At 47.7% G+C, this 23,307-nt stretch overlaps 1 protein-coding gene across 3 annotated transcripts in view; it reads left to right on the forward strand.

Annotated features, from left to right (window-relative positions):
* VARS1 (valyl-tRNA synthetase 1) overlaps positions 1 to 23,307 on the forward strand; it is a 365,643-nt gene that overhangs the window by 37,676 nt on the left and 304,660 nt on the right. For all 3 annotated transcript variants that reach the window (XM_069635138.1, XM_069635139.1, XM_069635140.1), the window contains exons 5-7: positions 4,950 to 5,119; positions 6,021 to 6,105; positions 6,768 to 6,868. In XM_069635138.1, coding sequence (XP_069491239.1) covers positions 4,950 to 5,119; positions 6,021 to 6,105; positions 6,768 to 6,868 — 356 coding nt within the window. The remainder of the gene's footprint in view (positions 1 to 4,949; positions 5,120 to 6,020; positions 6,106 to 6,767; positions 6,869 to 23,307) is intronic.

A 23,307-nucleotide genomic window follows, 5' to 3' on the forward strand; every position in this document is an offset into this window, starting at 1 on the left:
AGTAACTCTTGCACACCTAAAGTGATATAAAATATGTTTATTTTTCTGAGACTTGTCGATCTGCTTAGATCACATGCTATGCATAGGCCGACATCTAGTGGTAGCCGCAGAGTATTACATTTTTTGTTTTTCGAAGCTCTAAAAGGGACGTCGACAGGGCGTACCAGTAACATTCAATGGAAAATGGAATAAAATATCAGAAACAATAATGCAGGCGAGTAATTTTTCTATGCTTTACACATCCAGCACACAGAGTGACATCAATAAAGGTCAGTATCAACTCAGATCACCTTTACACAATTGAGTTTGGGAAGCAAAGTTAGATGGAACACACTTTAGCAACTGATATCGGAGTTTTTGCTCCCAGAGGGATGTAGGTAGTCTGTTTCCTAGCAATAAAAAGTGTTATACAATTGAAAACCTATGGGGGAACCCGCACTGCCAAAGCCAATTGGGTTGAGAAGAGTAGCCTTTACGAAACCAGGACAACCAAAGTCAAGTGTATAGTTCTAGTTCTGATGCAGTTCTTCAGGGAAAATGTTCAGTAAACAGTCATAGTTTTTCAAGAAACACAGGGGCTCAAGAGGAGCCTACCTGATGGTCCACAAGCTGTTATTCCTGCATAAAGGAGTTGAAGTCAACTCTAAATTGGAGAAAGTAGCACTTCCCCAGCCAGAAAGCACAGAAAATGGCAAAATGTTCCACAGTCACTCGGTCCCGAACTCTGGTGAGGGGACTTTTGATGAAGAATTACTGCTTCTGTGGGACGCCACGGATGCCTGCAAAGTTTCAGCTGGATTCATTCTTTGGACGACAATGCACTCGATGATGGTCCAGGTACCCCGGGTATTGGGATATTGCAGTCCAGGAACGTCGCAGCAAGTCGGGGTTTGGTCCAGAATGAAGCAGGTCTTGGCTGAAGGAGGAAGTCACCAGCCTATGTGAAAACAGGGTCAGCACAGCTGCAAGGCTTCACTGGTGCTTTCACGGTCCTGGAAGGTGCTGCTGGCATCTCTGCTTGTCACCTTCTTTGGTTTCTTTGTTCCAGTAATCGACTCTTGTCTGTAGTCCCAAAATCCTCACCCTTTTATGCAGGAGCCCATTCATTCACAGTCACACATCTGTCAGTCACCTGGGGGGTGGCTGTCCTCCAGGACAGACAGCCACCTAGTTAGAACTGGTTTCAGTCAGGCATTCCTACAGACAAAGGACAGCGAAGTTTCGGGCTCCTCCCTCACTTATTGCCTTCCCAGACACACTGGAGCCTGAGCGGTCTTCAGGACTGAAGCCCACCAAAGGCAAAACACACAAAGGACCCACAGCCCAGAAGGAACTGACAAGCAAGAAATGGCGAAAAAGCAAGATGGTGGCAATTTTGGAAAAATGGTCACCCATGGGTGCTGTACTGAGCTGAGAAAACAGCCTGCAGGTAACCTGCACACAAGATAGTAAAAAGTAACCACTGCCTCCAGCCTTTTAAGTAAGTCAGTTGTAACAAAAAGCTACATGAGAAGCGGGACAAGGAGTTATAGGGAACCCCCCAGCAGTCCATATAAGGTGGTGTGTACTGGACCCACAAAAGAAAAAGATAAGTAAGTTACACGTTATCCTACTATTTCTGGGAACTGTAGTTCACACGAACATGTATTTAAACATTAAGAGAAGTCCAGGGGACTACTCGGTGGCACTGCACAGAGGATGCTGGGTATCACTGTGCAAAAAGCAGATGCCTATGGAGTTTACCAGGCTCCTTAAACAGTAAGAATTAAAAATCCCAGTCAGAGAAAAAGGGCCACTCACTCAGGCGATTAAAATCAAAAAGTCCAAAGTCCAGCAAAAGAGCTGGGGGTCTCTAAGGTTGAAGGGAATTTGCACAGAAATGAGAATTCTCTGTCACCACCGACCCGCCTCCACACAACCATCCAGCGGCCCACTGGTGTTATACCACGTGGCCTCCGGCACCCGTACACATCGCCCTGGTCCTCGCGGTGCTGGATGCCCTGTTCCTTGATGTAATCGGGACGTGGCGCAGTCAGGCCGATGGTGTCGGGGGCACCTGGCTACGGATCACGTACGTCCTCCAGCTGAGTAGCTTGGATTGCAGTATTAATAGAACCATGTATGGGCCCCCACAGCGGCAAATAACAGAGGGGCAGCGCCCTCAAGGAACCGCCTTGAGGGATTGCAGGTGTAATATAGTTCCCAGTCCACTTCGCGGGTGAATTGTGTCCTCCCACGTTTATCAACGTCTCTGAATGTCAGCCGATATGTAGAGGATGTTATCCCACTTCATGCCGTTATGCGCTCTATGAGCTTCTCTGTCACTGGGTTCGCACACTTTTCACATCCCTCACCTGCTCTCGCAGCGCCGGCCGGAGGCCCGTTCGTCGGCAGACGCACAGCCGGAGCCAGCTGGGGTCCCGCGTGGGAGATGGTGCACGGACCCAGCTGTCCGGGGGGTGGGCAGACACCACAGTCGATCCTCCACCAGCACGGGAGCCCAGAGCCAGCCCACACGGTCCGCCTTAATGCCCGCACCGTGAGGCCGCAGCGCGGGGATTGGTGCTCCTCCCCCACACGGCCCCACAATGCTGGTGGAGCCTCAGTCCGGCGCAGAATTCTCCTGGAGCTCAGGGGCGGCTCGCGGTCCTCCGGGCGAGCCGTCGGTGTAAAGGGAGCTGCGAACTCCTCAGAGCTTCCGCGGTTTTGGGCAGGATTTGCACACAATGTACCGCTTTAATAGGGGCATCTGTTGATAAAGCCGTTTCTTCTCGTCACGGCTCCAGACAGGATTAATTTGTATATAGGATGTTCGTGGGATCGGAGCACTCCGATCAGGCGCCCATCTTAGTTGCGCGCAACAGCGCCCCCCCGAAACGTCTTTGACTTTCAACAACATCAAAATAGACTACTACTTTTGTGGAGACATGATACACATTGGTGCTGTTTGTTCCACTCACGTGATTGCCACATGCAATACAGGTTATGCTTCTCCCCTCCTGAATACTTTCTATCAGGAGAGCTTCTCTCCTGCCACGCTTGTTTTCCCACTTTTACATCAAACAAATACTGACCGTCTATTACACTTGTTCTTCTTCTTTGGCTTTAACAATGCTTGTTGGAATCCTTTTCAACTATTGTCTCTTCCTCACTCAGTCAATAAAGGTTACAATTGGCTTGCTTCAGTATTGCCCCCTCTTGAATTTGGCAATGATGGTTCTTGTTGGCTTGTTTCAGTATTGCCCTCTCTTAGCTTTGGCAGTACTGGTGATCTTTATAGTAATTATAACCATTACTGTCTTGTGTTTTCAGAAAGTTTATATTATGCCAATTCAACTTCTTTATATTAGTTTGGTATTCAAAATCATTATTAGTGCCCAGTGGTCGTTTGCGAAGCGTGCCGGGGTTACCCAACCATGATGAACTCACTGATCTATGCATCCGCTCGCTCCACTGCCACCGTTTCTTCTGCTCCCTCTGCACAGAAGACTGCTGCAGTTGGCTTCCCGCGGCCTGAAACACTCTGGTGCTCGCCAGCCACCGGAGTTCAACCCGCAATAAGGAGATCTTTTCTCTCCAGGTGGAAAGCTTTTTACAGCAATGCTTCCCGCTGTGCAACCTCTGCATTTAAGGCCATGAGTGTTGGACACCCTCTCAGAAAAGTCATCAGCTCCAGATAGCGGTGGCTATGGCATCTCTGCTTTCCTTCTGCTTCCACCTCGACCTGGAGTATCTGCAACTACTCCACCTCCTACTTCTAATGGCCTGCACCAGAGGGGGCCTTAAATATTCAAAAGTCCCGCTCTGGTGTTAGTCATTAGAATCACTAGACTGCTTACTGCAGTTTAGTGCCTCTGACTCCCTCTTCCTCGTCCCAGTACTTTTGGCATTGGTGGGACCTGAAGTCCCCAATGTTCTGTTTACATTTTCCTTCATGAATTCATGCTTCAACTTTATTGGATTTACTCTGATTATCAAATAGCTCTCTAGGGAAGGTTTTTAGAGGGGTGAATGGGTGGGTCATATTAAAGGGAGAGTTATATTCATTAGAAGTCTGGGTGTAAAATTCTGATTCCCACATGTATTGCCTCTCTGTTGATTACAAGAGTTTTCCCTACAAAAATGTGGGTAGCTTCGTAAGGGTACAGCCCACTCTGACAACAAGCCATTACATATTCTGGCTGGCACCATAGAAATCTCCCTCTCTGAGGAAGACAAATGCAGTGTCTCTCGTAGCGCAGTCCTCCTGTCCCTTTGGGGGCCTTCTCCTGCCAGGTGATCCACTCAGTTAATACCACCCGTAGGGTCAGGATCAGGTAGCGGCTGCCTTCCCCTGGCCACCTGGGAGGAGACTTAGGGCAGGGATTGTGTGAGGATTGAGCTGGATTCATCGCACTACACATTAGTGTCTGTCCCTGTTCTTCAGAATAGGGTGGTCTCTCAGAATCTGTTGACAGGGCTGATTCTGAAAATCCATCTCCACACTGCCAAATAGTGAGGGAGGGATAGGGAGAGATGGGGAGAGGTAGATATTGTAAAATATTTTTGGAGCAGTTGTATTTCTTCTCTCCCACAGTCTATGTGCACGTGCAGAGGGTGCATGTTTAACTATTTAGCCAAATATACTGGCGAATAATATAAAGACTTTACTTTTTTCTCATCTAGACACTCTCCTGGAACATTTAGATTGATCTGTGCCAGAAAGGTATTTAAGGTGTGGGCTGTGGTTTGAGACATGTAAGGTTATGAATGCAGGTGATGTAGGAAAAGTATAGTTTTTGTTTAAAACTCACTTAGTACAGCTGTGTTTTGCACCTGACCCTGCCAGTTGCCTACAACCTTAATGGTCTTTGGCCCAAGTCCACCAACTAAGCATGCCTGCTCTCTTGACTCTGGTTTTTCAAGACTATTCCTAGATTTTTCACCTCCACGTTGTGCTTTTACCACAGGGGAGCCGGCACTTGCTCCAGCCAATCATCCTGCACCTGTGCAAGGGTCCCATTCTGAGGAAGGGGGCCCTCCAAAGACCGCAGCGCAGCTGAAAAAAGAGGCAAAGAAGAAAGAAAAACTGGAAAAGTTTCACCAGAAAAAAGACAAGTTGAAGGAACAGCAGACCGAAGTATGATCCCTGTGTCTTTATGCCTGCTCTGTCCCCACCCCTGCTCCCCCATCTGTATTGCTCATCAGGGCCTGCGCTCCCTTTAACCAGGGTTGGTTGTGAACCTGGAGTTCAATTGGGAGCATTTGACAGATTCTTCTAGTTCTTAGAGGGCATCCCTTGCTAACCCACCTATCCATACATGGATTTTAAAGAGCCTACTTACTCCTACAATTTGAAGAGTTTTGTGGGTATAGGTCGACCGTTTCCTATTGATTTGACCTACTCTCTGCCACTCCCCGCAAAATTAATAGTGTCTTGCTGCTTAAATAATGTGTAAACATTCTCCATCTCAATGCTATATGTTTCATCAACTTGCGCCTGTATGGATTTCGACTCCCCAGGTTATACACACATATGCACTGCAGGCTCTCAACCAACTGAGCGATCTCACTGGCTGATTATCCTTTGTCTGCCATCTCCTCATGAAATTAGTACTTGTGGCTCGTTCTGGAGAGACTATGACACCAATTCCTGTTGAGTTATTTTCCATTATTTCTGCATTTAAGTGTTGAGCAAAAAAGGAGCGTTTGTGCTTTTTTTTGGGGGCTGTCTTCGAAAGTGATCCGAATAAAGAATCCTCAAGCCTGGAGCTTTTCTAGTAGCAGTTGTAGTTGCACTTCTGAAAGTGAGGGTTATGTTCGTGATCAGCCACAGTACTATCAAACCACCAGTTCTGCAATGTTTGTGGTGCATTCATTGATCTCTACAGATGCTGCAGAGTGTCTCCTGTTTTGAACACCATGGGGGGGTATCCAGTTTTGGGCAGTTAAAAGAATGTACAGTGTGAAGCAATTTCCTTCCATAAAGGTAATTGTGTTTTCTCTCCTCCCCTCACGTCCTGCTCATCCCACACGTGCAGAAGAAGCCAAAAGCGGAGAAGAAAGAAAAGAAGGACCTTGGAGTTATCACGTATGATCTCCCCACACCAGCTGGAGAGAAGAAAGGTACGGATAGTGATTGGCTTGATCAAAAGCAATAGAGATTTCCAACCAACATCAGATGAGTGTGCATCCATCTGCTACCATTAGTTAAATCAAGTGAAACCTAATCCTTCACTGCTGTGCCCCCACCCCCGCTCCAATCCACGGTCTTTTGGAAACTGTGATTCACCAAAGTGCTGCAGATGCATCTGGGAACATTCTCAGGCTGACTACGTGTGCATGCTTTTTCACGGGCCTTGCTGAGGAGCAGAGGATAATCGCCGCAAGTGGTTGATTGTCTGTTTTATCTATGTCGCTGGGCTGTGGCAGCTGCTTCACTTGTGCTCATTTCAAGTTATGAAATGACAGCAGAAGCTCATTCTTATCTATGTAAAGTTTTGATCAAGGCGGAGTGTGAAGCAGTGTTGCAGCAAACCCAAGAGCAAATACTGTCCTTTGCGGCTCTTCTAAAAGGTAACCTTTGGAACTCAGATAGGTGTGCTTTATGTGGGCTAGCCCTCCCTCCGAGCTCTCATGCAGAGCATGAACATGGAAAAGCAAACGTTCTTGAGAAAATCTGTAGTAAGATGGGTAATATTTCAACAAGGGAATGGGGGTGATATTAGACGTCCTGGCACCTTGTGGCTCAGACATGTCCCTTCTCTTTTTTTCTCATCCTCTGACAGACGTGGCGTGCACCATGCCAGACTCCTACAGCCCGCAGTATGTGGAGGCAGCCTGGTACCCGTGGTGGGAGAAGCAAGGGTTCTTCAAGCCGGAATATGGGGTACGTCAAGTGCTGCAGGGGCAACTGGGAATAAAGTACAGTGCACACTACAACTGCAAAATATATACTACAATAAAAATTTGGATTCATTTTGTTACAGCATGCTTTTTTAATGTATAATATTTTTATTTGCATTTCATTAACGACATAAGCAAATTCCTTGGAATGGTAAAAATAGTCATCATTTTCGCAGTCCAATTCCTACATCCTGCCTTGTCAGGAAGATTTTTCTGTGGCCTCTGTTAAAGCCTGTGACACACTCTCCCAAGTCCCAGACTTGGTTGAAAGCTTAGGAAAAACATTTTGGTCAACTGATATTTTGGGTGTGTGAAAACCCAGAGGGTGTTTCACAACCTAGTCTCCAGGGATCCCGTACTCTGGTGGCCAGGGAAAGGCCATCGCTTTTGGATTCCGAGCCTGGTTGTGGACAGGCGAGGGAGGACCACCTGGTAAAGGGGTCCTCGGGTAGTTTGTTTGTTTTATTAATTGTAACGCGCGCCAAACCCAAGGGTATCAGGGTGCAAGGACAAGGACGTTTTCAGCTTACCTAGTTACAAGGTACGATACAAAATATAACATAGTTTACAAGATTTTAGAGATATTACACAGATGCACAAGGATGATATTACACAGCTATGCAAGGATGAGATGGAGAGAGGAGGTTGAACGGAAGTGGCTGGTCTGGGATTAAAGATCATTGTTTTTAAGCCAGTTGATGATATTTCGTCTGAAGTGTAGGTAAGTTTGTTCCGCCCTAAGGAGGGGTGGGAGGGAGTTCCAGAGTTGGCCAGCTTTGACAGGGAAGCTATTGCCGCCTATTGTCATCCGTTGGAGGGGACTGTCAGACAGTTGGTGTAGGCCGCTCGGCCGCTCTGGTAGGTCGGAGCGTAGGTCTTCTATTGAACCTCTCTGTCAAGTAGCGAGGTGCTGCGCTATTAAGGCACTTGAATGTTAGTGAGGCAGTTTTGAGCCTGATTTTTATCGATAGTGGAGAACCAGTTAGATTGTCTCCTTGCTGTTGATATATGATCTTTTGGTCATTCCTAACGCTGCTCTCTGGGCGTTATTTTGGAGTATTTGAATTTTCTTGGTGATGTGTTTTTTGGATCCAATATATAGGGCGTCCAACTTAGACAGCACAAGTGCTCATGCCAGTGTGGTACAGCTGCTTGTTGAGAGGAAGAGTTTAGCAGATCTAATCAGTTTACATGTGTAAGCCGTAGTTCATGCCATTGCATTCACTTGTTTTGTCAAAGTAAGGCTGGAATTGAGGTAAAAACCTAAGGTTTTCACCTCCTTAGCAACCTTAATCGTGTTGCGATCTATATCAAAGGAGGTATAGTAATGGCCAAGTTTGTTAATGTTGGGTGTGGTCCCCAGGATGATGAGTTCCATTTTGTCCTCATTCAGGCATAGACCATGGAGTGCTGTCCATGCCTGGGTGATGAGGTATATCCTATTCACCAAAGCCAAATCCTGATTGTAATCCCCTGTAAGTGGGATGAGAATCTGGGTGACATCTGCATAGTTGGTGTAGGTGACACTGAGCCAGTCCAGATCATCAAAGAGGGGCTTGGTAAATATGTTATACATGGTAGGGGAGACGCAAGACCCCTGGGGAACACCACACGTGATAGGAATGGGATCAGCTGCTTCTGATGTGGAGAGGACTCCCATAGATCTTTCACTTAATAAAGATTGAATCCAAGCTATAGCTTGTTGCGAGAAATGCGCTGCTGACTCTAGGTGGTTGCAGAGGACATTATGGTCCACCCAGTCAAACGCTGCTAATAGATCAAGAAGAAGCAGTAGGGCACATTTTCCCTGATCTCTCAACTCGTCAACTTGGGCCATAAGGTCAATGAATGCTGTTTCGGTTCCATGCTGTGGTCTGAAACCTGATTGGCGGGTGCCGAGGAGTTGGTTCTGCTCCAAGAAATTCTGAATCGGTAGGTACGCTACACTATCTAGTATCTTTAGGAGGAATGGCACCATTGTGATTGGCCTATAGTTATTAGGTATAGCAGGGTCCAGTGTTTGTTTCTTCAGGAGGGGGAGGACCCAAGATTCCTTGAGGTTGCTTTGGATGGTACCTGAGGTGAATGACGCGTTAATGATCTTAGAGATGAAAGGGGGAGGTCTCTCTCAGCGTCTTATGATTTGGGCAGGACATTTATCTCCTCGGCAGTTGGAGGGTTTGAGCGAGAGTATTTTTTCAACCTCTAGTATGGAGACTTTAGTGAAGTTGAAGCGAAGTGCTGGTTTAGGTGAAGTAGGTAGATTACCAGTTTGAGGGGTTGATGTTGGTACGTTTAATCTTTTCTTGGCAATTTTAACTTGGAGGGTGGCAATTTTGTCAGTGAGTGCTTCCTGTATGTCAGAGCACTAGGTCTTATCTTTAACACAGTTATCGGATACAGGGATGGGGTTCTCTAATTCCTTTAGTATTGCAAAAAGTTCCTCAGTACCTGATTTGTCTTGTAATATCCTGTTATCAAAGCTTTCGTTTTTTGCTCGCCGTATTTCAGTTTTGTATTTTGTGGAGATGTTCATAAGGTTAGCTTTGTTCACCTCAGATGGTGTTAGCCTCCAAATGGATTCACTTTTGCGTTTTTCTTTTCTTAGTGATTTTTAGACATGACGTAAACCAGGCATTTAAGTGAGCTCTTGGCTTGCTATTCTTCATTTTTTTTTATAACAAATTTTATTGAATTTTTAATACTACTATACAATAACAAACATTACACAAACATATAACTTTGCATACACATGGTGGAGCAGTATGATCAGACACTGTATATGTTTATTGGGCACTTCCTCGCTTGTCCTATTCGGGTTATGGCAGGTCTTGGTACGGTTCCTTGAGGTAGTGGCAGGGTTATGCATCATGGTCTATTGGTACAGTCTATACATAGTTTGCTCCCACATCCCCATACTTTTGTCTGCCTTGCCCGGGCTGTCTCTTGCTTGATAGATTTGGCGCTCCATTAGAACGCTAGTGTCTACGTCCGCTATCCATTGGTCATAGTGGGGAGTAATCTCTGAACCCCACAGCTGCGCAGTGTTCCTTTTGGCAATCCCTGTGGACGTTGAGAGCAGAGGTTTTTCAAAGCGAGTCATTTCTCCTTCCTCTTCTATCCGTAGGAGAAGGAGTTTGGGTTTGTTTGGTATCTGTCAGCTCATGACCCTCGAGAGCCTTTCACTACATTTTCGCCAGAAGTGTTGTATTCGTGTGCATTGCCATAGGATGTGGTAGAAGGTTCCTTCCTCCGGCTTACAACGTAGGCATTTGGGATCGGTTGTTTTACCCCAGTTGTATAATGCTACTCGTGGATAATATATTCTGTGGAGTATTTTCAGCTGCATAAACCGGATTCTAGCAGATATTGCTGTATCTCTGGGATACATCAGGGTCAAGATCGGGCCCACATCCCTTTCCCATTTCATCTTTAGACTAGACATTTCTTTTGTGGCAAAAGATGAGATAGCGTTGTACATGTTGGATGTAACCTTGCTTTTCACGCTATCTATGACTATATTCCTTTCTATGGGCGTGCATTCCGGCATGTCCACCAATTGGGCCCTTTGTTTGGTGAGTGCATGATGTAGTTGGCCATAGTGGTAGTTTTTGCTGGCAGGAAGACCGTATGTAGCTGAGATCACGGCAAACGGTATGATTTGATTATCTGCGAATAATTGCTGAATGGTTTGTATACCGGCTGTTTCCCAGTTTGGCCATTTAGGGAGTCTGCTGAGGTCCATGAGGTGGGCATTATTCCAGATGGGCTGGACTGGGGTGACTTTGTCCCATCCGATATGCCTGTATGTTTCTCTCCAGATTTGGGCTGTATGCGCTATTATTGTGCTTTCGGGGGTGACTCTTCATGTTATAGAGGCTTTCAATCGGAGACATGCTGTGCCTTGCTGCTATTTCGGACTGTATGTGTGGAATTTCTGGATTACCATGTAGTATGTCATTTACCGTCGCCATCTGAGTCGCCCAGTAATAGATTTGGATATTCAAAAGTCCTATTTCCCCCCCTTACCCCCCACCACACTGAGCTTTTGAGGGTCTTGTGGGCTATCCTTGGGTGTTTCCCTCCCCATATTCGTTTCCGTGTTATTCTGTCTATTTTGCGAAATTCCGCTGTAGGGATGTGGAGGGGGGCATTTTGTAGGATGTACAAGAAACGAGGTAGGGCAAGCATTTTGAAGAGCGCTGCTCTGCCTAGTAATGTTAATGGCAGTGCTTCCCAGTGGGCCACATCTTGTGCAAATGTTTTAATTAACGGATGTAGGTTTTGGGTCACGTAGCTGTCCAGCCTGTTTGCGATCAGGATGCCTATGTATCGAAACTGGTTGAGTTTGATTTGGTATGGGGATCCCTGTGGTGGTATGCAATCTATTCCATTAACTGGAAAAAGCACTGATTTGGACCAATTCACCCAGAGGCCACTGAAGGCCCCGTAGTTTATCAGTATTTGCGTAACTATAGGGCAGGAGATTGCTGGGTCGCCTAGATATACCAGGAGATCATCTGCGTAGAGGGATACCTTATCTTCCCATACTGATTTCCAACGGAAACCAGTTCCATGTTGTGTTCCGCAGGATAACTGCTAGCGGTTCAATAATCCATGCGAACAGCATTGCCGATAGCGGGCACCCCTGCCTGGTACCTTTCCCTAGTTCAATATTACGAGAGGACCACCCGTTCACCCTTACCTCTGCCAACGGGGTGTTGTATAGGAGCTGGACCCACTTTATGAATGGTTCACCAAATTTCATTTTCCTCATAATTGTCCACAAGGCCTCCCAATAGACAGAGTCAAAGGCTTTTTCGAAGTCTATGGCCAGCAACGCCAATGATTGTTGTATGGCGGGTGCTTTTTTTAGCGCTAAATGCAGCCTGCGGATAGTCATCCTTGTGGATCTCTGAGGCATAAAGCCGCATTGGTCCGTATGGATCAGTGCTGTGATAACCATTTGGAGTCTGTTAGCTAGTATTTTGGCTTCGCTGTTAATAAGGGATATGGGCCTGTAGGAGCTACATTCATCTGGTGGTTTGCCTTTTTTTGGGATCACTATTATTTTGGCCTTACGTAGGTCCAGTGGGAGCATACCCATTTCTAGGGAGTGTTCGAACATGTTAAGCAGGTGGGTAAATATGTCTAGATGCTTTATTTTTTTCCACATGTCAAGTGGGAAACCGTTAGGGCCTGGGGTCTTGCCGGTTTGAAGCTGGGTAATGGCTGCTGATATTTCATCCTCTGTTATTTTATGTTGGCTTGTTCTGTGGTGAGTGTTGGAAGGTCGATTCTGTCTAGTATGGTACTGTCCGCTGTGCCACTGGGGGGTTTGTATAGCTCTTCGTAGAAGCTAGCAAAACATTCTACTATCTCTTCATCCGAGGAGACTATTTCTGCATTCACATTTTTAATGTATTTCACTTGCTGGTGTGACCCTCATCACGTCTTTCCAACCATGCAAGCAATTTGCCAGCTTTTCCCCCCGTTTCATATAGGCATGCCTTCATGGCACCGTGTGCTTTTTTTGGCGCAATCCAGGGATAGATTATGCAGCTTCTTCTGCGCTAGTATTAGTGCTCCGTTTGTTTCGGGAGTGTCGCTAGTAATGTGTTCTGATTCTTGCCATTCATTTTTAAGGGGGCAATGGTGTCAAGTGCTTCTTTCATAACTTTGTCGATTTCGTTCACTAAAGTAGATGGATCTAGTAAGTCTAGTGAATTTAGGGTGGGGAGTATCAGTGGTAAGAGTTTGTCGGCAGTTATATTTTTTTTGTGAGACATGGTATCCCCCTTTTTTCCACAACCCATATAACCTCTATCCCTTCTTATTTTATGGGATACTACAGCACCCATAATTCCTCCCCACTTCACATTGATAACACTACTGAGCCGAGGAAGATGAGGAATGAGGACAGGAAGATTACCTCTACTGACTTGCATTGGCTCTGTCCCTTTAACGAGACCAGGCAGAGTCAGGCGCATAATCTTAAGTATACACACCTGCCACTTGTTAACACTCCCTGTCAGGATAAAAAGTGGCGCGCACAGGCACACTCTGAGCGAGGCTGGGTATGAGAAGGAGCATCTTTTTCAGTGCTGATGCGAACCACGCTATTGAAGTTGGAAGGCCAAGGGGCTGATCGGCTCTCGTGAAGAACGAGAGCGAGCCAGGCGAGAACTCCACACTTTTGAGAAGCCGTAAGCGTTCCAAGACTGAAACCGAGTGAGCGGAAAGGAGAAACCTTCAAGATGCTTCGAAGAGGCCCGCTACCCTCCCGGGCTAACGACAGAGTTGGGGAGGAGCAGAGGAGGTGTTGGTAACGGCCTTGTCTGCTACATGAAAGGCGTCGAAGAGAGAAGCCCAATTAACACGACCGGTTAGTTATCAAAGGCAACAAAAGCCTGGTTTGTGTTAAAAGCAAAGGTAACTGCGACCAAAAGTTGAAAGTTGCGCGTTGTTGGGGAGATTTGTCATTATTGTGCTTCGTCCCCTCTCCTAGTGAGACCCCCCGCATTTTTTGCTGGACTTTTTGACCTTTTTCTTTTAATCCTGAATGAGTTGGGCCTTTTTCCACTCATTTACTCTTATGGGCTCTGTCTTTCGCAACTCTTTCTTTGTATTCTACCTGTACTATGGAGTCTGCCAGCTCCATAGCTCTTAAATGCATCTGTATTTTACTACTGCAGCACACAGCTCCCTATGGGCACTGTTGCTGGGGACCCTTTGGGTCCTCCCTTAAGATTCTTTTTCCTATATCCTTAAGTTAACTACAGTTCTCTAGGATAGAGAGATACTTAGTATCTCTCCCAAAACTCTACTGTCACACACCACCTTCAGTGGAGTAACAAAGGGATACTTGGTATCCCCTTCTCTCTGCTCCTGTGACTTTCTAGTCACATGGACAATCACCTAGTTATGGCTGGCGGCACTGGACGTGCTCTACCAACTATTGTATATGTTCTGTACCGCAGGCTATGTCCATAGCCTCGGTAGTGCACAATAGGGGCACCCAAGTAGCAACTTGAGGCCTCCTTTCTTTTTTGCCATTACTAGTGTGGTTGTTCTTTGTTAGTCCTTCTTCTATCATTCTGGGAGAGGGTGGTCTTTGTGTGTGTTTTGCCTTTGGCAGGAACCAGTGGGTATCTCCGCCTAGGCTCCAGAGTGTCTGGGCAGGCAGGAAGTGGGGGAGGAGTCTTCCACCCCCCTGTCCTTTGTCTGCCAGAGTGCCTGAATAGGTCCAGCTCCCAAAGGGGGGGGGGTCTGGCTGTCCTGATTGGACAGCCAAATGCCCCTTTCTGTAACATGCTGAGAGAGATTGCAGAGGAGTGTGTGCTGCAACTGTATAAAAGGTGAGGCTTCTGAAGTGTAAATCAAGTCGACCACAGGAAACCGAAGTAGCAAAAGAAGAAGATGACCATAGATACCCACAGACCCTTTGCCAGACCGTGAAGTGACCACTGCTGTCTTGACCCAGTTTTCTATGCGACAGAGGAGCTTCAAAGAGGACGGCTCCTTCCCTTTGGCTGGCCAGAACACCAGTCCCAAGATGAACTTTGAAACAAGCCACCTTCAGAGGCCATAGGAGCCTCCAGAGCTGTGGCACCCCAATGCCAGGAGGCCTGCTGCCCGTTTCGAGTGCATCGTCGTTAAAAGGCTTATCTGTCCAAATCTTTGCTGAAAACGTAAGGACACTCCAGAGATCCGAACCAACACACCCAGACCCCCTCACCAAAGTGTGGTACTGCAGTAAGCTAAGAAGATTGACCGGGCGATGCGCGTCCTTTGTTGGTGCTGCTGAAAAGGCGCCAAAATGGCAGAGTGAACGAATAACTTGCTGAAAGTCGTGCTACAGTAGGTCCTCCCTCGAGACTGCTGCTGAGAGACACCGTCCATTGTCCTACCTTTCGTCACCAGACCAAGGAATCCGGAGGTCGAGGTCCAGAGCTGCCACATCGCGGAGGAGCTAACAAAAACACTTTCCTGAAACCAAAGGTACTGTGGGGAGAAAGGTATTGCTTACCTGATTACAAGAAGTTGGTCCAGAGTGTTGGAGCGCACGCTGTGAGATACCTGAAGGTGTCTCCCTGACTAGTCCCCAGGGATCTGTCATCCAGGTGGCCAGGACACGCCCAAAGCTATTGGATCCAGTTCCTGGTGGTGGACCAGTGATGGAGGATCACCTGGATGGGGGGGGGGGGGTCCTTGGGGATTGGAAGTGGGACACCGACGGCTGAGACGCGGTATCCCCCTCTTTCTAATACCTTTTCCCCATCCTGCTATATAGGAAGCTCAGAAACTCTACTCCCCCCAGACCTCATTTTCCGACACAAACACTTTCGCACATGATGAAAGATGACGGACAAACACTAAAGCCGTTTACCTAACATGTCCCAAAACAAGGGTCAGGCGAAGTCAGGCAATTGGCCAGGATCACACACACACCTGACGGCCCTTTCCCTTCCCTTCCCTACAGGGGCAAAAGGTGGAGCATGAGAGCACAATATGAGCAAGGCAGACCGCACGACGAGACTGCTATCCAGGCACAGCAGTTTAAGAGGAGCAGAAAGGTGGCGAGAACCGAAAGGCTGACGAGGAGAGAAGCGACCTTGCCCTTTCCGACCCAGACCTGCGAGACCTCCGTGGAAGGAATCGCAAGACCGCGAACAATAGCTCAAGTGTGTTGCAGCAGGGGTCAACGGTGCACAGAGCGTGCCTACGCTGATGTGCAGGACCGCGGGAGATGGCTGCAACCATTGTACTGGCCTTGACTCCAGATAAAAGGAAAGCCAAGCGGTTCATCACAGCCGGTGAGTCGAGGGGAGAACCAATAAAAGACCAAACTGTGTTGAATGAAAGTCGCAAAGTGGCACATTCAAAGAACTGTAAAAATGTTAAGGGAAGACCAGCTGCAGAGGGGACAGGCACCATGTGGGTTGTCACTCGAGACTCTGGTTAATCCTGTGTTGATTGAAACTACTGATACCAGAAGGCCGTAGGAGAGCCGGCAAGAAAGGTCATAGTGGTCAGACAGGGGTCTAGCAAAATCCCTGTGCTGTTGAAAGTCTTGGACCGACAAACCTTTGGGAATGCAAGGGATGTGAATCCTGCATCAAGACAAAGCAAAAGGAAATGTAAAGGAGCGAAGTCTACAGTCCTAAGAAACAGTGTGTTGACAAAAGTGAACCCGGCAGAGGGATTTCCACGGGAACTTTTTAAAAAGACATTAAGATTTGTAAATGCTAAAGATAAAATATCTTTGCAAAAGCCAGAGTGAACCCGACAGAGGGAGGCAACCAGACGAGAAGGGTCTGCGCCCGGAAAAGGGGGACCCAGGGGTGAAGGCATCACCCAACGTACATCTGAAAGGAACATTTTGTTTGTTATTTTGGAGCCTAGCAGGTCCTCGGAGGCAAGAGACTTTTTGAAGAAAAGAGACTTAACCACCGACTGCCCTGATAACTGAAGCAGAACTCTCCTCTCGTGCTGAGACAGCTCGAGCGCATGCTGTGCTCAGGAGTCCCACCTTGTCCCATGCTCAAAACCTGGGGAAGGGAGACCCCCGGCTATCATATTCTGACATAATTTGTGAACCTTCCTTCCTTCCTTCCTTCCTTCCTTCCTTCCTTCCTTCCTTCCTTCCTTCCTTCCTTCCTTCCTTCCTTCCTTCCTTCCTTCCCCAAACTCTTTTTGGTATTTAGTTGTAAGGATTGACAAGAGTTTTTTTTTATTTTTCTTTTTTAGTATAGGCCCTTTTTATTGTGACAAGACGCCACTAGGACTGCCTTATTTTGATTTGGTGGTCGTAGCTTGCTCTCATCTTGGATTTAGGTTTAGATTAGGCGTTTTTCCACCCTACCTATACAGTTCTTGATACCATGCCTTCCTTACAACGTAGAGGTGTGCAGGACAAACCCCTCTTACCTCTGATCGAAGGTGCTGCTTTTGTCCCCTTCTCAAGTCCGTTTTTAGGTATCCTTTTTTAGTTGCTAACTTGCTGCTTCAATAACTTTAGACACTGGAAGAAAACTCCAGGAACTCTTAATCATTCTTTAGCCTTTAGCTAGGGTTGAGCTTTTGGACTCAAGACTTGCGAGGCGAAGAAACCGTCTCTAGAACCTTAAACTAAGCTCATGTTGCACTAACCACTTATTTTCCTCCCTTTTACCCTTTAAGTGCCATGGGGTTTTCCCCCCCAATGCCAAGGCATTTTTTGGTGATTTCGTTATGTAACCATTCAATGCCTTGTAACTTTGTTGTTACATGAGATATCTCGGCCAAATGTGCCCTCTTTTTTTCCCACATGTAGGCAGTCGTAACGCCACCCAGGAATCCTAGGTTGCTGTAGGGGGGTGAGAGAAAATGAGCAAAAAGGGCAAAAACGTTGGTTTTTTTCAAAAAACGCCAATAAAATGATGTACAAAGAAGCCTGTGGTTTTTTCCTTGTAAGAGCTAGGAACAAATGGTTTGCTGTGCTGAATTCCCCAATTTCCTGGCTTTCAAGAACAGGTTGATGGAAACGAAAAAAAATATTTTGATGTGGGTATCAACCGTTTTGTGAGAGGTAGGCGATTTTGGCCATTTTTGCCAATTGGACATGCGTGGACGGAATGGAAGAAAAGGGTAGGGAAGCCAACTTGGAGGACAGAAAGGCATACATTTCTGAAAAGTAGATACAATTCCAAGTTTAGGAAGGGGTGATTCGCGCAGGTCAGGCAACAACTAGGTAGGGGAAAATTCCATCATTTGAGGGAAAAGCGGGAAAATTACCAACAAAAAAAGGTATGTGGTGGACATGGATGGCCTGGTACGACAATAGCTTCTATGAATTTTGAGAAAATACATTCCCCCGACTATTCCAGTTAGGAAATAACACATTTTTTGTAATGTTTCACAAAACGAGCAATACCACAAGCCAAGAATCGTAGCCATGGTACGCAGAGGAGTTTTATGCTTACGGCCTGAACAGACGTCCTTAACATGTGTAAATAAGGAAAACCAATGTGGTGAGGAAGGGCAAGCATGCATCTTTTGAAAGACCACAGACGGACCTTTTCAAGGGTAGGTGACTTGTGCAGTTTACAAAAGTGTATGGTGCCTAAAGCAACGACTAAATGTAGATCACATTTGGGACATGAAAGGGTTGTGTGACAAAGGGCAGCAGCAAACGGATCGAAACGATATGAAAACCACGCAAACACAACAAATGTCATACCTTGCCGCGTAACCACAGGTGTCCCGACAAAAACAATACCTCACATGTGTGGGTGCACCTACCTGGGGCCAAAGCAGAGAGCCAAAATCGCGGCTAACCCCAAGTCTTTTCTGACAGCTTAATTTCACGATTTTTTTCAGAAGGGCGCACCATACAAATATGGGCCTAGGGTGTCCGAGCCACCAAGGAAAACGGGGAACCCCATGCATTTCCGAAAAGAGGACACCCGTGGGAATCCACAGAGGTCATCAGCCCAGAATGTATTACCCAGAAAGCCTGGCAAAGTCCCAAATGTGGCAAAAAACCCCAATTTCTGCACATTTCACTCGGCTCACCCACCTAAACATGCAGCCAACAACACATGGCCTATCTTCCCTCGTTCCCACAGGTGTCCCAACGAAAACGGTACCTCACATGTGTGGGTGCACCTACCTGGGGGCAAAGGGGAGAGCCAAAATCGTGGCTAACCCCAAGTCTTTTCCGACAGCTGAATTTGATGAATTTCGTGGAAGTGCACACCATACAGATTTGGGTCTAGGGTGTCCAAGTCACCAAGGAAAACTGGGAACCCCATGCATTTCCGAAAAGAGGACACCTGTGGAAATCCACAGAGGTCTGCCTTGCAGAAATTGCCCCAGTTTTTATTAGCCACAATCCCAGACAAAGTGTACTATTCCCCCACTGATGTAGGGTGCCCCTCAGCCCCCCTAAAGTGCAGCCTGCCATTTTCAATTTTTTTCTTTGTTTACTAAGCTTGCCTTGGCGCAGATGGCCACAATAGTATGCCATTCTGTCCCCAGGGTGCCCAAAACCTAATGCCCCACCCACTGGGGGGCCTGTCCCACAATTTTTGGTTGCCCTCTCCCCTCTCACCCCAAACGGGTGGCGGGGGCCCCTCATGCAGGCTTCCCTGGGCCTCCTACAAACGGCTGCGTGAGGTACACCCCCCCTCCATTTGAGGTGGTGGGGGAGAGCGCAACCAAAAACTGTGGGACAGGCCCCCCCAGTGGGTGGGGCAGTAAGGTTTGGGCACCCTTGGGCCAGATTGGCACACCAGTGTGCCCCTCTGCGCCAAGGCAAGTTTGGTAAACAAAGAAAAAATGTGAAGATGGCAGGCTGCGCTTTAGGGGGCTGAGGAGCACCCTACACCGGCGGGGAATTTTGTAATGTGAAGGGGGTGCACCTCTCCAACCCCACCCCCAACCCAATTGGCGGGGCGGCGCATCTCATGTAGCCCTCTCTGGGGGCAGATAAGGGGGGGCTGTCCTGCACTCCTCCCTGGGGTCAGGTGTCCCTTCCTAGGAGCAAATATCTGCCCCCAGGGAGGGCTGCATGACATGGCCCCCACTCCATTGTGGGTGGGGGGAGGGGGTCACCACCCCTTCCCATTAGAAAATTCCCTGTCGGTTTGGGGTGCCCCACAGCCCCCCCTAAAATGCAGTCTACCATTTTCACTTTTTTCCTTTGGTAACCCAACTCCCCTTGGCGCAGATGGGCCCAATAGTGTGCCAATCTGGCCCCAGGGTGCCCAAAGCTTACTGCCCCGCCCACTGGGGGGCCTGTCCCACCATTTATGGTGGCCGTCTCCCCCACACGCCAAATGGGTGGCGGGGGCAGCTCATGCAGGCCTCCTACAAACTGCTGCGTGAGGTAACCCCCCTCCTTTTGGGGGGGGAGGGCCACCAAATAATGGGGAACAGGCCCCCGAGTGGGTGGGCCAGTAAGGTTTGGGCACCCTGGGGCCAGATTGGCACACCAATGTGCCCCTCTGCACCAAGGCAAATTTGGTAAACAAAGAAAAAAATTGAAAATGGCAGGCTGCACTTTAGGGGGGCTGAGGGGCACCCTAAACTGCCAGGTAATTTTCTAATGTAATGGGGGGTGACCCTCTCCCCCCCACATCAAATGCAGGGGTGGGGGCATCTCATTCAGCCCTCCCTGGGGGCAGATAAGAGGGGGAGTTCTCATGCAGCCCTCCCTGGAGTTGCATGCCCCTTCCTAAGAGCAGATAACTGCCCCCAGGGAGGGCTGCATGACATGACCCCAAGTCCATTTTGGGTGGGGGAGAATAACAACCCCTTTCCTTAAAAAAATCCCTGGTGGTCCAGTGGGGGGGCACTCCCCCCTACACCAGCCATGCATTTCTTTTCATTTTTTATTTTCTTTGCCCCCATGCCTTAGGGGCAGATGGGCTCCATCGTTTGAGGGGCCTGTCCACACTTTCCTGGTGGCCCTCTACCCCCACCCCATTGGATGGGTGGCCACCTCATCTACTCCTCCCTGGGGTGAGAGATCTGCCCCCCAGGGAAGGTGACAAGGGGTTCCCCCCCTTTCCACTTGGGGTGAGAGGGAGAGGGCAACCACCCTTTCATGTCCTAAAACAAATCTGTGGTCACCCATCTGCCCCCAGGGGTCTCCATACATGTGGCCCCATGCTTTGGGGCTTTGGGGTAGAGAGGGCCTGCTTACCTAGTAAGCAGCCCCCCCTCCGCTTCTAAATGGGATCCTGGTGGTCTAGTGGCTATTGCAAGCCACGGATCGAGTGCCCTGCGCCCGATGCGCGACTAGCAATGCTGTCACACAGGGTGTCATTGGAAAGGGGAGAATCTCCCCTTTCCAAGGACACCACCCAAACAAAAATCCATGGTGGCTAGACCCCCCAACCCCCTACCCCCCTTCCCATTGCATTCCTATTTTTTTGCATTTTCTTTCTTTATTGGCCCCCACGGGTCTCCATACATGTGACCCCATGCTTTGGGGGCTCGGGGGTGGGGGGGGTGGGGGGGGTTGTACTCAAAAGACATCCCTGGTGTCTAGTGGCATTGCTGCCCACGGATCGAGTGATCTGCACCCAATCCGTGAGCAGCAATGCTTACACAAATGGTGTCGTTGGAAAGGGGAGAATCTCCCCTTTCCAACAACACCTGCCTCGAGCTCTGGCTTGAAATACAGCCGGAGAGCCGGAGATCGAGGCAGAGGGAGAAGGGCACTCGACTTCTCTCTTCACTGCGGCAGCCTGAAATGGCTGCCGCAGTGAAATTACTTTCACGCCGGCGTACGCCGACGTGAAATCGAAGGTAATCCAGCCCCCTGGCAGTGAAGGGGACCTCCCCATCACATAGCCCAGGGGTTGGATTACAGTTTTGAGCTCAAAACAAGGTGCCAAAAAGGGCAAGCTATCTTGTCCTTGACACCTTGGCGGTAATCCTAAGGACGAGATACCTCGTCCTTGGCACTTAAGGGGCTAAATGACTTTCCTGCATGTGTTTGCAGAGCATTACCGTATGACCTGTTAAAACTGCATGAGTGCGCAATTACCAATAATACGATAACCTTGTCTATTCCCTTTCTAATGTTGCTACAAATGTAACCGCAAACAAACACAAAAGTCCAAGTGCCTTTGAAGTATATTATCTAGTATTCCTAAGTGTTTTACCGTAAATATCAGAAAAAATGGCTTTCTAACCCTATTGCTAAAAGGGGAGCTCCTTTCCTGATAAACTATACTAAGGTGCTCGCCAAACATCAAAATAAGGAAATAGTCCTCTGTCCGAACCTATCCTCTAAACTGGCCCTACCATATTATAAAAGAAAAACTATGCAGAGTGCCCTGCCCTCTGAGTTATTCACGCCAATCTCTCTCTGGGCTTCCAGGAATCCCTCCTGGTTTCGGATCCTGTGGTTGTCTGTAGAATATAATTCTCCCTGGTTTAACAGTTCTTAAAAATCTGTCAAAGTTCCAAATGTTTTTCCTGAAAAGACCAAATGTCTAGATGCCTTAGGTGGAGGGATATTTCCTTGACTCCTCTCCACCACTTGGTTCACATCTTGGGTGCCTCTGTGCTCCACTCAAATCTGTTCTTCACTTGTGTTATTGGGCCCCTCTGGTTCCCTTGGGTCTCTCCGTCTCAACGTCTCATCTTCCTGGAGTATTGCTAACATTACTCAGGTTTCTTGGGCGTAAATACCCTTGAAAATACTCAAATTACTTGTTCTCAATGTCTTGCTTATCGCTCTCTGGGGTATGGATAAGCATGTGTGCGATGTGGCTCTCTTAGCTCTTGAGAGGGTTCCTGTGAGCTGTCTGTAGGTTTACAATAATAAGGTTTCTTGGTTTACCTTGGGTTCCTCTGGCTCAAGACTCTCACTTATCTCTTTGAGATATACGTAACACCTCTTGCCATATGGCTCTCTTGGCTCTTGAGTTTTTTTTTTAGGCATCTTGATGTTTGCAACAATAAGGTTTCTTGAATTTCCTTGGGTTCCTCTGTTTCAAGGCTCAGTAGCATAGCGTGCTCCACGACTTTCTGGTCTTCCAGTCGATACACGAACAGGTTATGTGTTCCGCTCGTTTCAGCATTTCTTATTTCCTAGGCTTTCGCGTTGAGAGCAGAGAATTAATTCCTTCCTCGCTTCCTGGTTTCAACAGCGTTTATCAGGCACCAGGCCCACCACGTCCGCTGCGTGGTCACGCCTACAAGTAAGGAATGCTTCGTTTGCCCTTGTCCTCACTGACTGTTGGGAGCATTTTAATTTCTGTGCCAATTCCCTTTAACCTTAGAGACCCACAGCTCTTGCTGGAGTTGGGGCTTTTTAACTCCCGGGGCAGTGCGACTTTTTTCTCACTCATGTGTTTTTCTGACTAGGATTTGTGTGTTTCTTAACTCCATAGGCATCTGCTTTTTGCTTTGTGACATACAGCACCTTTTATGCAGTGCTACTGAGAAGTCTTTTGGACTTCTCTTAATGTTGAACTACATTTTTTTGGGTGAACTACTGTTCCCAAAAATAGTAAGGTGACCCCTGTCTTACTTACCTTTTTCATTTATGGGTCTAGCACACACCACCCTATGTGGAGTGCTGGGGGGTTACATAGTAACTCCTTTAACCCATTCCTCATGTAACATTTTGTTACACTAACTCACTTGAATGACTGGTGGCAGTGGTTTCATTTTTATTGCCTTGTGACATGTATCTGCAGGCTGATAAATCCGCTGCAGTACAGCACCCAAGGATGAGCATTTTCCCAAAATAGCCACTGCCTTCTTTTTTCACCATTTCTTGTCAGTTAGTTTCTTTTGGGCTTTTACTCTGTAGTTTGAATCGGGTTTGAGTCCGTTGTGTGTTGCCTTTGGCGGACTTCAGTCCAGAATCCTGCCCAGGCTCCAGTGTGTCTGGAAAGGCAGGAAGTGAGGGAGGGT

Source organism: Ambystoma mexicanum, chromosome 13, assembly GCF_040938575.1.
Source record: "Ambystoma mexicanum isolate Mex_15411 chromosome 13, UKY_AmexF1_1, whole genome shotgun sequence".
NCBI lineage: Eukaryota > Metazoa > Chordata > Amphibia > Caudata > Ambystomatidae > Ambystoma > Ambystoma mexicanum.